Source organism: Solanum tuberosum, unplaced genomic scaffold, assembly GCF_000226075.1.
Source record: "Solanum tuberosum cultivar DM 1-3 516 R44 unplaced genomic scaffold, SolTub_3.0 scf00021, whole genome shotgun sequence".
NCBI classification, from domain to species: Eukaryota; Viridiplantae; Streptophyta; class Magnoliopsida; order Solanales; family Solanaceae; genus Solanum; species Solanum tuberosum.
In genome coordinates this window covers 2,143,359-2,158,944 of record NW_006238947.1, presented here as the reverse complement: position 1 = coordinate 2,158,944, position 15,586 = coordinate 2,143,359, and the positions used below count along the sequence as shown (strand labels likewise).

The 15,586-nt window shown below is 37.4% G+C and overlaps 1 protein-coding gene across 1 annotated transcript; it reads left to right on the top strand.

Moving 5' to 3' along the window:
• The first annotated feature begins 1,533 nt into the window (after window positions 1-1,533).
• Window positions 1,534-14,970, top strand: LOC102594392 (protein CIA1-like). Its single transcript, XM_015306013.1, has 10 exons — window positions 1,534-1,793; window positions 2,598-2,741; window positions 3,004-3,219; window positions 3,428-3,495; window positions 3,931-3,996; window positions 4,109-4,162; window positions 12,344-12,406; window positions 12,679-12,784; window positions 13,626-13,709; window positions 14,497-14,970. Exons 1-10 carry the CDS (start codon window positions 1,599-1,601, stop codon window positions 14,587-14,589), a joined length of 1,089 nt encoding a protein of 362 aa, XP_015161499.1. The 5' UTR covers window positions 1,534-1,598; the 3' UTR covers window positions 14,590-14,970.
• Window positions 14,971-15,586: the final 616 nt, after the last annotated feature.

The window sequence follows — 15,586 nt, the reverse complement described above, 5'->3', positions numbered from 1 at the left end:
TCGTTGTATCATCACTATAGCTCTTATGTGATGGTTGTCGGTTAGAGAAACTCCACAGAAGTTATTGTATTTTTATATACATCAGTTTATTGTATTTTTACATACATTTCAGAGTTATGTTGTATCCTTGCATACACACAGATTTGACAGCATGTTTTTAAACAGTTTGTTTCTTTATATTGCACTTGTTTTAAATTGCTTTATATTGAAATGAGTTCAGTCATATTGAGTTGAGTATTTAAAGTTGAGTATCCAGAGTCGAATATCATATCTTTAAGTCGAATATCATATCCTTGAGTTGAGTATCTAATCTCTGAGTTGAGTATCTTATCCTTGAGTACTTTTGAGTTGAGTAAGTTTGAGTAGTTTGGAGTTTCCTTGAGTTGAGTAAGATTGAAAAGAGGCAAGTATGTTTCCTTTTTATCAAGTTTCAAGCTTATGTTTATGTTTTAGAATTCCCCTTACATACTCGTACATTCCACGTACTGAGCCATTTGGCCTGCATCTTCTCATGATGCAGACACAGGTATTCATGATCATCAACTGGAGCTTCGTTGATACATCCGAGTGTTCGAGTTAGCTATAGTGAGCCTCATTACTTCCGGAGGATTCCATTTACTTCAGTTGTTTGGAGGTCATGGGTATTGTCCAAACTTCCATCATTGTCATTTAGAGGCTTCATAGATAGACAGTAGAGTTTTATAAGTCTTCATTTATTTTGTTAAATGTTTTAAAGACTAAAGTTGCCTTTTTTATGGCGAGTTGTATATATTTTATTATACAGAGTTTTCTTTGGACTTAAAGTTTGTATTTAAGTTTATGAACTTTTATTTCAGTTTTTAAGCTTTGTATGCTTGAATCAGTTTTCCGCTTGTAGTCAGCCAGGATGAGGGTTCGCTTGGGGACCAGCAATGGTCTTTGAGTGCCGGCCACGTCCAGGGTATAGGCTCGGGTCGTGACAATACTACTATATTATCCTTTGACTTTATTAAGTTTAATGCTTTAAAATATGCTAGATGATAAATGAGTACTTAAAAACAAAGGTAAAATAGACACAAAAGGTAAATTATCTCTTAATTTTCTAAATTGGACAAGTGGGCAATTATTTTTAGTATAGTGGACAACTATTTTTGGATAGAGTGAGTATTTATCATAATAAAAAAATTGTTTTATTAAATATACTAAAAATATAAGAAAACAATCAACACTTGAGGAAAAATTGAACGAATTGTGTTATGACCCTCATTTTAGTTCATTTCAATTCAAGTAACTTTTAGACGGGTCAATAAATCACTCATTTATTAACTTACCCCATTTTAACCGGTGCAATTGATGTAGAGGTGGACTTAAAATAGAAAAAAGAAATGACAAATTGGGTGAAATCTGTAATTAACTGAAACTGTTATTTAAAAAACTTTAGGGGTCTAACTGTCAGTTCATAAACTAAGTAACTAACTTAATAGGCCCACTTAAGTAACGTATAAGTACTCCTTTCTCAGCTCACTGTACAAATCCACTCAAACATCACCAAAATCTGATCAAATTTCCCCAATTTATATTGTGCAGCACAGTCGCTTCGCCACCACAATTCCGCCGAAATGAAGAATTTCAGCTACGACGATTTTGAACTGAGAGAGGTTCAAAAGCTCGAAGGTCACACCGGTAAGGTTTTGGGCATAGCTTGGAAGGTGGATACCGGAGTATGGGGTTTTCTGGCAGTAATGGCATCATGGAGTGATGATAAAACCATACGAATCTGGGAAGAGAACTTATCCGGCTTTTTCGTGTGTAAGGTTTGATTTCTTTTTTCATTTTCTCAAATTTATCATTTGGATTACCTGATTGTGAATAACTGATAAGGTTATAAGTGTTGAAAAACATTTTTAAGTGGTGAAACTGATGTTATAAATAAATAGTTATGTGTTTGAAATAGAAGTTTTGAAATTGTTAATAATAGTTGTGATAAAAAAAATGTTGATAAGCTGTTCTTTTGTTAGAATGACTAAAATTCTCTTCTTTTTTTTTTGTTAAAGTAGGTTAGAGTCCTATATTGGTCGGAGAATGGGCATGTGATATGTTTATATGGACTTGGACAATTCTCCCCGATGAGCTAATTTTTAGGATTGAATTGGCGTCTAAGGTCCATTTAACATGATATCATAGCTAGGTCCATTCCTATTTGGGCTTCTGTTACACGCTCCAGTTGGACCCGGGCGTGAAGAGGGGTGTTAAAGTGGGCTAAAGTCCCATGTTGGTTGGAAATTGGACTAGTGATATGCCTATATTGACTTGAGTAATCGTCCCCTTATGAGCTAGATTTTGGGGTTGTGTTGGGTCGAGTTCCATTTAACAATTTTCTAGCAAGAGGGTGTCTTATTAAACTTATAAGCTAGTCAAATTGACTTATACATATTTTTTAGCTTATCTATGCATTTGGTTAACCCCATTTCCTTATAAGAATTGTTTTCCTTTAAGTTCCTTCTCTAGAACTCTTTCCATGCTCAAGAAAATATAGTGACTCATTCTCTAGCTACAATGACTATTTGAACCTATACATAAAAAAGAGCTGTAATAACTCTTAGAAGGAAATTTTGCAGGCTGTTTTGGAGGAATCATGTAATGTTAGATCGTGTGCCTGGTCACCGGAATTCAACTTGTTGGCAGCAGGTTGCTCTGATGCCACCACTGTCATTTGGAAAAATGTCTGTGATCATGCCTATGAGCGTATCTACACTTTAAAGGTACAATGACTTTGTGAGACTATCAGAGAAATTAATTCTCTGTAATTATTGCAACATATAAACTTCAAAGATCTATCAGCACTCAGCAGAATAAGGGAATGTGTTACTACGGAGTTCATTTTGATTTAACTTATAATTGATTTGTGTTCCTAATTTGGATGGACTTATATATTTAGGATTTTTTTTTTCATTTTCTTTAATGAGTTATAAATCTACGAAATTCTGTCTGCTTTCTTATTTTCATTATGTGGATAATGTCCAGGGTCATGAGAATGAAGTGAGAAGTGTTTCCTGGGATATGGTCGGGCTACTGCTTGCGACATGTGGAGGTGATAAGTCAATTTGGATATGGGAAGCTTTGCCTGGAGATGAGTTTGATTGTGCTTCAGTGTTACAAGGACACACAGAAGATGTTACGATAGTTCAATGGGATGATCATAATGCTATATTCTCCGGTAGTAGTGATAACACCATTAAGGTATATTTGAGAGGTTCAACTGCACATTCTCTGTTATTTGCTTATAAGGAGTTTAGCATGCTTTTCATACCCCTATTACATGCAACATAGAATTGGTAGTCAACACATTTCTCTTCTTTTTCTGTTAATGAGGGCAGGGGCAGAGTAAAGGGATTTGAACCTTCACCAGTGATATTATCTAATCTCTAGTGGTGCTTGAAAACTTTAGGTTTGGGAAGAGACAAGTTATAACAGTGGTGATTGGCCTTGTATTAAAACTTTGGGTGAGTCTGACAGGTAAGAATTATTATTTGGCAGTATATTTTTCATTTTGTTATATCTAAGATAGTGTATAAGTGTATCTTATATCCTGAAAAACCTTCCATTGTGTGACTATTTGGAACATTCATGTAACAGACATAGGTCGGATTTTAGTTCTAGAGATTATCTGAATTCATTTGGAAAAAAACTTTTTGTGTGAAGTGTTTCACTCATCCTACTGACAGTGAAAAGTGGTCTATAATTTTCTGGAGAGTTCAAGCAACGTAGGACAAAAGTATTTTATAAAAAATAAATAATTAAAGGCAAAAGCAAACTTCTATTCTTTGAAAGTAATTTTTCAAGGAACACTTTTCAAAATAAGTTGATTTTGAAAGCTTGGCCAAGAAGGCTATCAGTAATGTCGTTTAAGATTGTTTGGGAGCTTATACCGCTACATGGTTGAACTTTCAGAGAACATACATCTGCTGTGCTGTCTCTCTCTGTCAGTAAAGAAAGAAGAAGACTGGTATCTTGCTGGTACAGCTTTCTCTCTGCTGAATTCGTTTTAAAATATACACTCTTATCTTAAATAGGATAGTTGTTGTAGTCACTACTAAACAGATTTTACATTGAATTCTCTAACTTGCAGTGATGACCTTACCATCAAGATATGGGATTGTGATCGTGATTCTACAGAACTTTGGTAAGCCCGGTCTTATCCTTATTTTCATAAGCATAATGCAATCCTATTAAGTTGATTTATGTGATCCTATGGGAGAGTGTCCCTCATTGATTGCGAAGAGCTGTTTCTTTTTTTCGCTCTATTAACAATTACCTTTCTAGTGGGCTAGTAAAGAGTAAAAAAGAAGATTGGCCACACACGCACATGAGAACTAGGACGCAAGGCAAAATGGTTGATTTCCTCCCTCCCACCCCAACCCTGGGGCACAAGGCCTGATCCAAGTCGCATTTTGAATCCTGGGGAATTGTGTGTTCTCCATAATTCTCCTATTAAGTTAGCACACTGAAATGTTTGCAACCACTGGTAAACGGACCAGAACACTCTAAGAAGCCATCCATGTTTATCCCCTTGGTCAATGTAAGCCTCCAAGCAAACAAAGGTTTTTGCAGGGTTATCGGTGGTGCCCCCAAATCCCCAATCAAACCTTTGTTCCGTGATATCAACGGTGGTGCCCCCAAATCCCTAGTATATGAAAGAGTGAAAAGGGTTTTTCGTTGTTGTGGAATAAGAAGTCGTTGCATCTTAATGCACATATTTTTATTTTTTCCAACAGAAAAGAAGGTGCAGGTGTTGGAAATCTTACGGAAATACTTCTCCATGAACGCTTATAGGAAATTCTGCATAGCTTGAGGCATGTCGTAAGACGCTGTCCTTAAGGATATTTCACCCAGTATAGGTGTATCCCAAGGATTCAACAGGCTCTTCTAGTATTAAACTAGGAGTCAGAAACTAACAAAGATTTTCAAAACGAAAATCCAACGCTACAAAATATGGGAGGAAGAATTAAGAGAAAAGATTATTATTCTTGTTCCACGACCTCAATATATAAGTGGAAGAATATAAAATATTGTAGAAGAAAATGGACATCTCTCTCCCTCCCTAATCCCGCAGATGACAAAGGACTTACATAGTGAAGATATGAGCTTCTTAGTATGTAGCCGTTTAGGAATAATGGCATTGGTAAAGCCATTCAATTTCTATTCAAGGCTGGCCATTAAATGACCAAATAAATTTGAACAAATCAATGTCTATTAATGAAGGAATGCAGATGACACTCTTGTCTTCTATGATGCTAACAAGAACCAACTCAAGATTTTAAGGGTAATCTTCGTTCTTTTTGAAGCTATCTCTGGGCTTCACATCAATTGGAACAAGAGTTTCCTGAATCCAGTAAATGAAGTCCCTGATTTACCCTCTCTGGCTAGGATTTTGGGCGGAAGGAAAGGAGATCTACCAACTACATACTTGGGGATGGCCTTGGGAGCCAAAAGCAAATCAATAGGCATTTGGAATGGGGTGATTGAAAAATGTGAAAAAAGGTTGGCGAATTGAAAGAGCCAGTACCTTTCTTTAGGAGGAAGATTAACACTCATCAATACTGTTTTGGACTCTATGCCTACATATATGATGTCATTTTTCCCTGATGGTGTTATTGACAGACTTGATGCTTTGAGGAAGAACTTCCTGTGGGAAGGAAATAGTGAAACCAAGAAATTCCACTTGGTAAAGTGGGATACTCTAATTGAGAGTAAACAGGCAGGGGGGATGGGGATACGGAATTTAAAAATTCAAAATCAGTGCCTTATGATGAAGTGGCTATGGAGATTTGCTTTTAGTGAGCAAGCTCTGTGGAAAGATGTAATACAGGCCAACTATGAAATGGAGGGTCCCAGGATAACTAAAATGGTCACTAGCACTTACGGATCAAGCCATTGGAGAACCATCAGAAACTATTGGCCAAAGCTCAGAGAAAACTGCAGTATTAAATTGGGGAATGGTAGGAAAACCTCTTTTTGGGAAGATAGATGGCTAGAACAAGGATCTTTAAGAACTTGTTCCCGGATATTTTCACCCTAAACCAGCAGCAAAGGGCCACTGTAGCAGAGATGTGGTCAAACCAAAGGTGGAATTTGAGCTTTAGAAGACCTCTAAATGACTAGGAGATCCAAAGGTTGGTGGAGTTTTACAAGGTCTTGGGGCAGTTCAAAGGAACTATTGATGCACAAGATAGTTTGGGATGGCAGAATCACAATCGGGACAATTTCAGTGTTAGAAGATGGTACAAAAAACTTAATCCTTGTAACAGTCAGAGGAATGGGTGGCCATGGAAGTTGATATGTAAAACTAAAATCCCCTACAAAGTGTCTTGCTTTACTTGGCTCCTTGCTAAGAAGACAGTTTTGACCCAGGAAAATCTTGAAATGAAATATTCAACTGAGTCCTAGGTGCCTTCTATGTGGTGAAGAAGAAGTAGAGATTGTCAACCATCTCTTTCTTCACTGTAGAATAACCAACATTTTGTGGAATGTTTGTATTAATCAGAAGGGCATGAAATGGGTTATGCCTAGGAAAGTTACGTAGACTCTAAAGTTATGGAGCAGTTATGCAAGCATTACCGGGCATAAAGAAAGATGGAAAATCATTCCGGCTTGCATCTGGTGGTCAGTGTGGAAAGAAAGAAATCTCAGATGCTTCCAAAACAAGAGTAATTCCATCCAGAAGTTTAAGATGAACTGCTTAGTTTTGTTTCTTTTTTGGTGTAAATAGGAGTACATGGTAGATCTAGAATCAATTACATATGTTTTAGGTTCCTTGTAAATTTTGCTATAGGATTAAAGATCTTCTTGCTACTCTCCACAATTGTAATTAGGAACCTGTAATTTGTTGTGGCAGGTTCTGGTTTTTGTTTTGGAATAGAATACAAGTTGTTACCTTCTACAAAAAAAAGGGCTTATAAATGGAATTAATATGGTCACTGTGAGAAATATATGAGAAAAATATTATTGAATTGTGTATCTAAATAGTTACATTGAGACCCTATTTATAGACACTACATTGGAATCCTTTTCCAACTAGGATTCCTATTCCTATTCCTATTATAAGGAGGAAATACTTATTTCTATTCTAACACTCCCCCTCAAGCTGGTGCATACAAATCATATGTACCTAGCTTGTTACAGATGTAATTAATACGAGGACATGTGAGGGACTTGGTGAAGATATCTACAGGCTGATCATTTGACTTCACAAATTTCGTAACAATATCTCCCGAGAGTATCTTTTCTCTGACAAAGTGACAGTCAATCTCAATGTGCTTAGTCCTTTCATGAAACACTGGATTTGATGCGATATGAAGAGCCGCTTGATTATCACACACAAGTTCCATCTGATCAATTTTGCCAAATTTTAGTTCTCCCAGCAACTGTTTGATCCAAACTAGCTCACAAGTTGCTGTCGCCATTGCTCGATATTCTGATTCTGCACTAGATCGAGCAACCACACTCTGTTTCTTACTCTTCCACGACACCAAATTACCTCCTACTAAAACACAATATCCGGATGTCGAACGTCTGTCAGAGGGTGATCCTGCCCAATCAGCGTCTGTATATCCAATGATATGCTCATGGCCTTGATCCTCAAAGAGTAGTCCTTTACCGGGAGCTGACTTTATATATCGCAGAATACGAACAACTGCTTCCCAATGACTATTACAAGGGGAAGTCATAAACTGACTTACAACACTCACAGGAAAAGAGATGTTAGGTCTAGTCACTGTGAGATAATTCAACTTTCCAACAAGCCGTCTATACCTTTCAGGATTACTAAGTGGCTCCCCCTGTCCTGGAAGGAGTTTAACATTCGGATCCATAGGAGTGTCAATAGGTCTACATCCCATCATTCCTGTCTCCTCAAGAATGTCTAAGGCATACTTGCGTTGAGAAATAACAATACCTGATCTAGACTGAGCAACCTCAATACCTAGAAAATACTTCAATCTGCCAAGGTCTTTAGTCTGGAAGTGCTTAAAGAGATGTTGCTTCAAATCGGTGATACCATCTTGATCATTACCAGTGATAACAATATCATCAACGTACACAACCAAATAGATACACCGATTTGGTGCAGAATGCCGATAAAACACAGAATGATTAGCTCCACTAGGAGTCATGCCAAACTGCTGAATTACTGTGCTGAACTTCCCAAACCAAGCTCGAGGAGACTGTTTTAGACCATAGAGTGACCTGCGCAATCGACATACAAGGCTACTAGACTCCCCCTGAGCAACAAAACCAGGTGGTTGCTCTATATAGACTTTTTCCTCAAGATCACCATGCAGAAAAACATTCTTAATGTCCAACTGATAAAGAGGCCAATGACGAACGACAGCCATAGATAGAAAAAGACGAACAAATGCTATTTTAGCCACAGGAGCGAAAGTGTCACTATAATCTAGCCCAACTATCTGAGTATACCCTTTGGCAACAAGGCGAGCCTTAAGTCGATCAACCTGACCATCTAGATCAATTTTGACTGCATAAACCCAACGACAAGCAACAGTAGATTTACTTGCAGGAAGGGAGACAAGCTCCCAAGTACCACTCTTATGTAAAGCAGACATCTCATCAACCATAGCCTGCCTCCATCCAGAATGAGAAAGTGCTTCACCTGTAGTCTTAGGAATGGAAATAGAGGACAAAGACGACACAAATCCATAATGGGTGATGATAGACGATGATAACTTAAGAAGGTATAATGTGGGTTAGTATTTCGAGTGGATCGTATACCTTTTTGAAGTGCAAGAGGTTGGCTAGAAGGAGGCAAGTCCGCAGTAGGAGCAGGGTCCGGCTCATGACATGAATCATCTGGGACTAGGGTTGGACGTGGACGGCGATGATAAGTTAGTAGTGGTGGCACTACAACTGGAGATGTAGAAGTAACCGTAGATTCCTCAAATGTTGGCACAGGTAAAACCTGAGGTATGGGTAAGACTATAGATACATCATGATGATCAGAAGATGTATAGTAAGGCTGAGACTCAAAAAATGTAACATCAACGGACATAAGGTATCGATGAAGATCATGTGAATAACAACGATACCCTTTTTGGACTCGAGAGTAATCAAGAAAGACACATTTGAGGGCACGAGGAGCTAATTTATCTTTTTCTGGGGCTAAGTTATGAACAAAGCATGTGCTCCCAAAGACACGAGGAGGGATATGATAGAGATGTGACTAAGGAAACAGTATGGAATGTGGAACCTGATTCTGAATAGAAGAAGAGGGCATTTTATTTATCAAATAACAAGACGTAAGAACTGCATCTCCCAAAAAACGCAGCGGAACATTGGATTCAAGGAGAAGAGTACGAGCGGTCTCAATAAGATGCCAATTTTTTCTTTAGCTACACCATTTTGTTGAGGGGTGTATGGACAAGTAGTCTGGTGAATAATGCCTTGGTGAGTCATAAACTCCTGAAATTGGGAGGATAAGTATTCTAAGGCATTATCACTACTAAAAGTACTAATAGAAACACCAAACTGATTTTGTATTTCAGCAAAGAAACTTTTGAAAATAGAAAATAACTCAGAATGATCTTTCATTAAGAAAACCCAAGTACATTTTGAATAATCATAATGAAACTAACAAAATAACGAAATCCTAAGGTGGAACTGACTCTACTAGGACCCCAACTATCAGAATGAACTAATGAAAAACTAGACTCTGAACGACCCTCAGTACTACGAGAAAACGTAGCACGAGTGTGTTTCCCAAGTTGACACGACTCACAATCTAATGTGGATAAACTAGACAAACTAGGCACCATCTTTTGCAGTTTGGATAGACTCGGATGTCCCAAACATTTGTGAATTAGATCTGGGGAATCTGTAACGAAGCATGTTGTTAAGGAATTTGAAGAGGTAAGATAGTAAAGGCCTTGTGATTCATGTCCTGTTCCAATCATCTGTCCCATACTGCGGTCCTGCATGAGAAAAAATCATCGAAAAAAGTTATGCTACAATGTAGGGCTTTCGTCAAAACGACTAATAGATGCTAGATTAAAAGGAGAACCAGGGACATAAAGAACAGAGTCTAGGGTGACAGAAGATAGGGGTTTGGCTTTTCCAACCCCTTTGGTTTGTTTGGATCCCATTGGCTAAAGTAATAGTTGGAAGAGATTGTGAATAAACAATATCAAATAAAAATGATTTATTACCAGAGATATGATCAGAAGCCCCAGAGTCCATGACCCATGTTCCAAGAGTACTAGATTGCGATACACAAGCAAAAGAATTACCCGCAACCGACATATCAGGTTGTGCAACCGAAACTACTTGTGGAGACGTTTGCTTATTTGCACGATACTGAAGAAACTCATCATATTCTGTCTGAGCAATATGAGCATTATTGGATGGTTGATTAGGTTGAGCACCATATGCTACTGGTGGAGATGTCTGTTTACTTACGCGATTTCGAAGGAACTCATTATATTCCTTTAGAACAATAGGATCATAACTGAGTGGTGGACCATGCAAAATATAACATATGTCACGAATGTGTCCAGGCTTATGACAATGACTACACTTGGATCGAGGTTTCCCAAAATGCCCTCCCCCTCGCCGATTCTCCATAGATTGATATGTACGCTTTTCAAAGGTTTGAGATGCGAGAATAGATGAGTCAACAGTGGGTGATGAAACTACCTTGTGACTGGGAGGTGCCGCAAGACGAAGAAGACGAGAGAATAATTCATCGATTGTAAGAACTGTAGGGCTAGCTAAAATCTGATCACGTACAGAATCATGATCAGGAGGAAGTCCAGCAAGAGTAAGAACTAGAAACAATGTTTGTCTGTGTTCTTGTTGTTTTTCCACATTCGTAGTAACTGGCATCAATGTGTCAAATTCCTCCATGACTGCCTGTACCTGTCCCAAGTAAGTAGACATGTCGGATTCTTGTTTCTTTAAGTTGGTCAATCGAGATATCACATCATAGAATCGAGATATGTCATTAGTGTATAAAGCACGAGCCTTTTCCCAAACTGTATAACACGTCTGGAATGGGCGAAACAAGGGCATCAACTTGGAATAATGGAATCAATAGAACGCCATAGGAGACTACATAATTGAGCATCTACTTTCTCCCATTGTGCTTTGGCTTTTGCATCTTCCTCACTAGTCTTTGCCTTTACATCTACCACATAAGTCTTGTTTGTTAAGTGATCTTGGACACCTTGACCCTTGCACCACAGCTGAACCGAGGAAGCCCAAGATAAATAGTTTGAACTTCCCAATAAAAGTTATGAAGTGATTATAGGGCTAGAAGTTCCAATCCCCATATTTTTAGAACCAAAAACATCACACCCAAAAGACATTATGCTAAATTTGTCTTGGAAACAACGAAAAAAAACTTGATTATTGAGATTTGATTGTCGAAAAATTCAAATCTCGAAGAAAAGTCGCCGGAAACAGCCTAGAAATAGCCGGAACTCTAACTGTCAAAAATATTCTCAAAAAATATGATCAGAAAAGCCCTCACATGCCGGCGCGTGAGCCAGATCTCGCCAGAAACTACCACCTCCGATCGGCGCGTGAGAGCGCGTGAGGTGATGTTTTCCGGTGGTTCTGGCTGGGGTTTGGTCACGGGGGCTTTCCGAGCCTCATGGTGGTGTTGGTTTTCGCACAACACCCACAGAAAGAAAAAAGAATAACAAAATCAGACCCAACAGTCACTGGAAATTGACATAGACATACGGTGACTTGTTTGTTCTCACCAATGCTCTAATACCATGTGAGAAATATATGAGAAAAATATTATTGAATTGTGTATCTAAATAGTTACATTGAGACCCTATTTATAGACACTACATTGGAATCCTTTTCCAACTAGGATTCCTATTCCTATTCCTATTCTAAGTAGGAAATACTTATTTCTATTCTAATAGTCACAAAATAGAGTTGAAAAGTTCTCAAACATGAATATTGTATTTTTGAGATATTTATATTGTTTTTCCAACAGCAAGCCCTTTTGAACATCATTTTGATGCATTCAAATGGACAATTATTTTTGTTCACTTAAGAGACCACACTTATTGCTTTGTTTATTTTGTCGTTCCTCAGACAAAGAGTGGTCTTCATTCATTTAGTCAACTGTCTTTGCTATAGTAGTTCTCAGCAATAACTATGTTTCCCAAGCCGAGGGTCAATTGAAAACGACCTCTCTATCTTTGAGGTAGGGGTAAGGTTTGGATACACTCTACCCTCCCAAGACTCCACTTTGTGGGACTACAATGGGTATATGTTGCTGTAATTACTATGTTTTCCCATTCCTGATTTGCTACCATCTCCTTTTTGTGCTTGTTAGGTCACATATCTGCACTCTATCTGGATATCATGATACGACAATTTTTGCAGTTGACTGGTTGAGGTAGCTACTCTATATCTATAACTAATATATGCTCTTTTTTTTTTCTTTTTTTTTCTGTTTGCACTCCTTAATATTACCTTTATTTGGACAGTTTTTCCTTTTCTACAAAGTGTGTAATTGGGGGGAGGGGCAGTTTCAGATTTACGGTCTATTTTGCATGAATCTAGAGTTTCATAGCTTGTTTGACTGTCTAGATTTCATGTTTGATCTCTTTTTATTGGGTATGTTATAGCTATTCCTACAGGCTAATACTGTATATTCTAATATGTTAGGGAATTACACCGTTTTGTACCTTATGAAGACAAGGACCCAGAAATATTTGCGAGTGCAGGAGCTGATGACGCTATACGTATATTTATCGAGGATAAGGACAATGAGGTATTGGAAAACCTTCTATATCCCTCATACAGTTTTGTAATTCAGGTGCTTATTATGTTGTGTATAATGTTAATCCCTTAGCGGATCAATTCCATTGTACCTTTCAAACTAGTACTATTAGTAATCAATTATATAGCTTCTTCAATATACACTGATCTTTCGATCAAGTTTTGAGCTCCGTACTCTAGAACCCTCCTCCTATTAACCCAAATTTCTTGTGGGAGCTGGAAGAAGCTGGGGTGTTCTTCTATGCCACTAGGTGTGGGGCCGTCGTCTCCACCCTTGACATGCAGAATTATCTTTGCTGCCTGTCTTTCATGCTAGACATGCTGCGCCCATTATGTTTTAAATTTATGGGTTCATATTTACTAGTAATTGCAATTTTGATATACATTTACACATAAATTTATGCTCCACTTCAAAAGTACTTGATTCAAATGAACGCGGGAACTTAAAGCTGCATTCTCCCCTGGCTTTAGGACAGTTCTTTGATTCTGATTTTGTTCTTCTCGCCAAATCTCTCTCAACTTGAATGTCTCGTCATCAGGGTTCTAAGACATTTCCTTATCAACGAGCGTCTTCTAAAGAGGCAACACTAAATAATTGATATTTCACTTCATCGTAATTTTTATTTCAATTTCTTTATTCATATATGTGTCATTCATGCTTATGATTATTAGTCTTTGACTAAACATATATATTTGTATTTTTTTTCTTCTCAATGAGCCTTTTTTCATTAACGTCCACGGTTAATTTGCACTTTTCGCTTAAAGCCCTAGCGGAACTTAGAGCTCTTTTGCGTTTTTTGCTTTTGATAACACTGTGTTGTGTCTGATGACAGGTTGATGGACTTCCATTTAAACTACTTTTGAAGAAGGAGAAGGCTCATGAAACAAACATAAATTCTGTAAAATGGCACTCTGGGGTAAGTCACCGGAATACCATAGTGATAGGATTTTGACATTTACTTGTTCATCTGTCCTTGCTTCAAACTCTGCATAGATGCTTTAAGCTTTGAGCAGAAGCTGCGATCATCTGGAAACTTCTGACCGTTTTATCGATTAGAGGCGAATTCAGAATTTAAGTTTTATGTGTTCGACCTTTAAGGTTCTTAGCGTTGGACTTTAAATTGAATATTTGTTGACCTCAGCTTCTGTTGACAGATATGTAATAAACTATGTTGCTCGGATTATCCAAAAATATTTCCGTACGTGTGTCGCATCCTCCAAAAATGCATAGCTTTTGGACGATCATCCTCCAAAAATGCATAGCTTTTGGGCGATCCGACACACTCCTCGCGAAATTTTTGAAGAGTCTGTGCAACATATATAGGTGATAAGATATGTGTCAGATCTGACAAATGGTGTTATGTTAGATACTGCAAATTTGCAATGATTGTTGTATGTTTTTTCAAGGAGACGAAATGTTTGTCTTCTGTTTTATACTCAAATATTCAGTCGTCTTGTTTTGTATCGAAGACTAGAAAGTTGAATTCACTCTATTATGCTTACTATCTTTAGTTGGATCGGTATTTGTCTAAATTCGACCCTACCCTTTATTCAAGCATTTTTTTCTTCACCAAATTGCTTGAGGCTTATGTGTTTGCGTATTTGAGTTTCTCCTCTATTTCACTAACAAAATTGAAAACAAGATTCTTTTTTGGTCAAATAAATTCCTCAATGTGTTTACTTTCTTCTATGAATTCCTTGCAGGATAAAAGGCGTTTGGCGTCCGCCAGTGATGATGGAACAGTGAAGATATGGGAGTTTGTTTGCCCCTGGCCTGCTGGCCGCATAGATCCATAGTTGATACTGGAAGTGTTGTTATAGTAATTTTGAGCCTGTTGATGCCTCAAACTTCTGGAAAACTATTTATTTTCTCGAATTCAAGATCTCTGCTTAAGGGCAGAGGGACTCTATCTATCCACCACAATCCTTAGTGATATCATTATTACATATTATATTAGAAAAATAAGAGAATATATGTGCAAAGTTGATTCCATCATTTCTGCTGTCAACATTTTTATCAATGATGTAGGACTGTAGAAGCATAATTCACAGCAAACATATATCCAAGATTTGAAGTTTATGAGTTCTGGCGATCCATGGCTAGCCTCCGAATCCACTTCTTATATATGCTACTGCATTCACATTTGGTTGTATATACGTATTGTGGATTTCTCAACACATTATACAAGTTTTGAGCCAAAGCTTCTGAGTTATACCCGCCCCTAATTCATAGTAATTTTGAGCCGTATGACTACTATCCTTTTCCCACCTTCTTATAGGCAGTCTAATTCATATTTAGTAATATCACTACTATGAATTGTACTAGAGAATAAAAAGAAGACATAATGGTTAAAAACACACATGAACTTTCATTTTTTCGCGAGTTTTGTTCCTTTTTTCTACTTGAACTATCATCATATATATAGTAAAACACATCTCAACTATCTTTCTTTCTGTTTTCTATCTAAATGATGGTGATAGTTCAGGTAGAAAAAGGGAGCAACTGATAATTTAGTGTGTTTTAATACAGAATATGGACTATGGTGATAGTTTAGCTAGAAAAAAAGGAACAACCATTAGTTAAAGTGTGAAACTCGCGAAAAAATGGATAGTTCAATGTGGTTTTTACCATTAAATCTAAAATTAATAAATTGCAAATTTCTAAAGAACTTATTAAAGCTGGGACCATCTTTTTTTGGCTGGGTTCATTATTACTGTATGATATTCTTATGCATACATGTTGTATAACAAGTTGGATTTTAGCATATATGGATGCATCTCTCAAATAGCCACA

What these genes read in the sequence shown, in the direction of transcription:
- LOC102594392 (XM_015306013.1), top strand. Translation starts at nt 1,599, where the DNA reads ATGAAGAATTTCAGCTACGACGATTTTGAACTGAGAGAGGTTCAAAAG. An exon ending in TTTGCAGTTGACTGGTTGAG is followed by an intron (nt 12,407 to 12,678) that starts GTAGCTACTCTA and finishes CTAATATGTTAG; the next exon opens with GGAATTACACCGTTTTGTAC. An exon ending in CTGTAAAATGGCACTCTGGG is followed by an intron (nt 13,710 to 14,496) that starts GTAAGTCACCGG and finishes AATTCCTTGCAG; the next exon opens with GATAAAAGGCGTTTGGCGTC.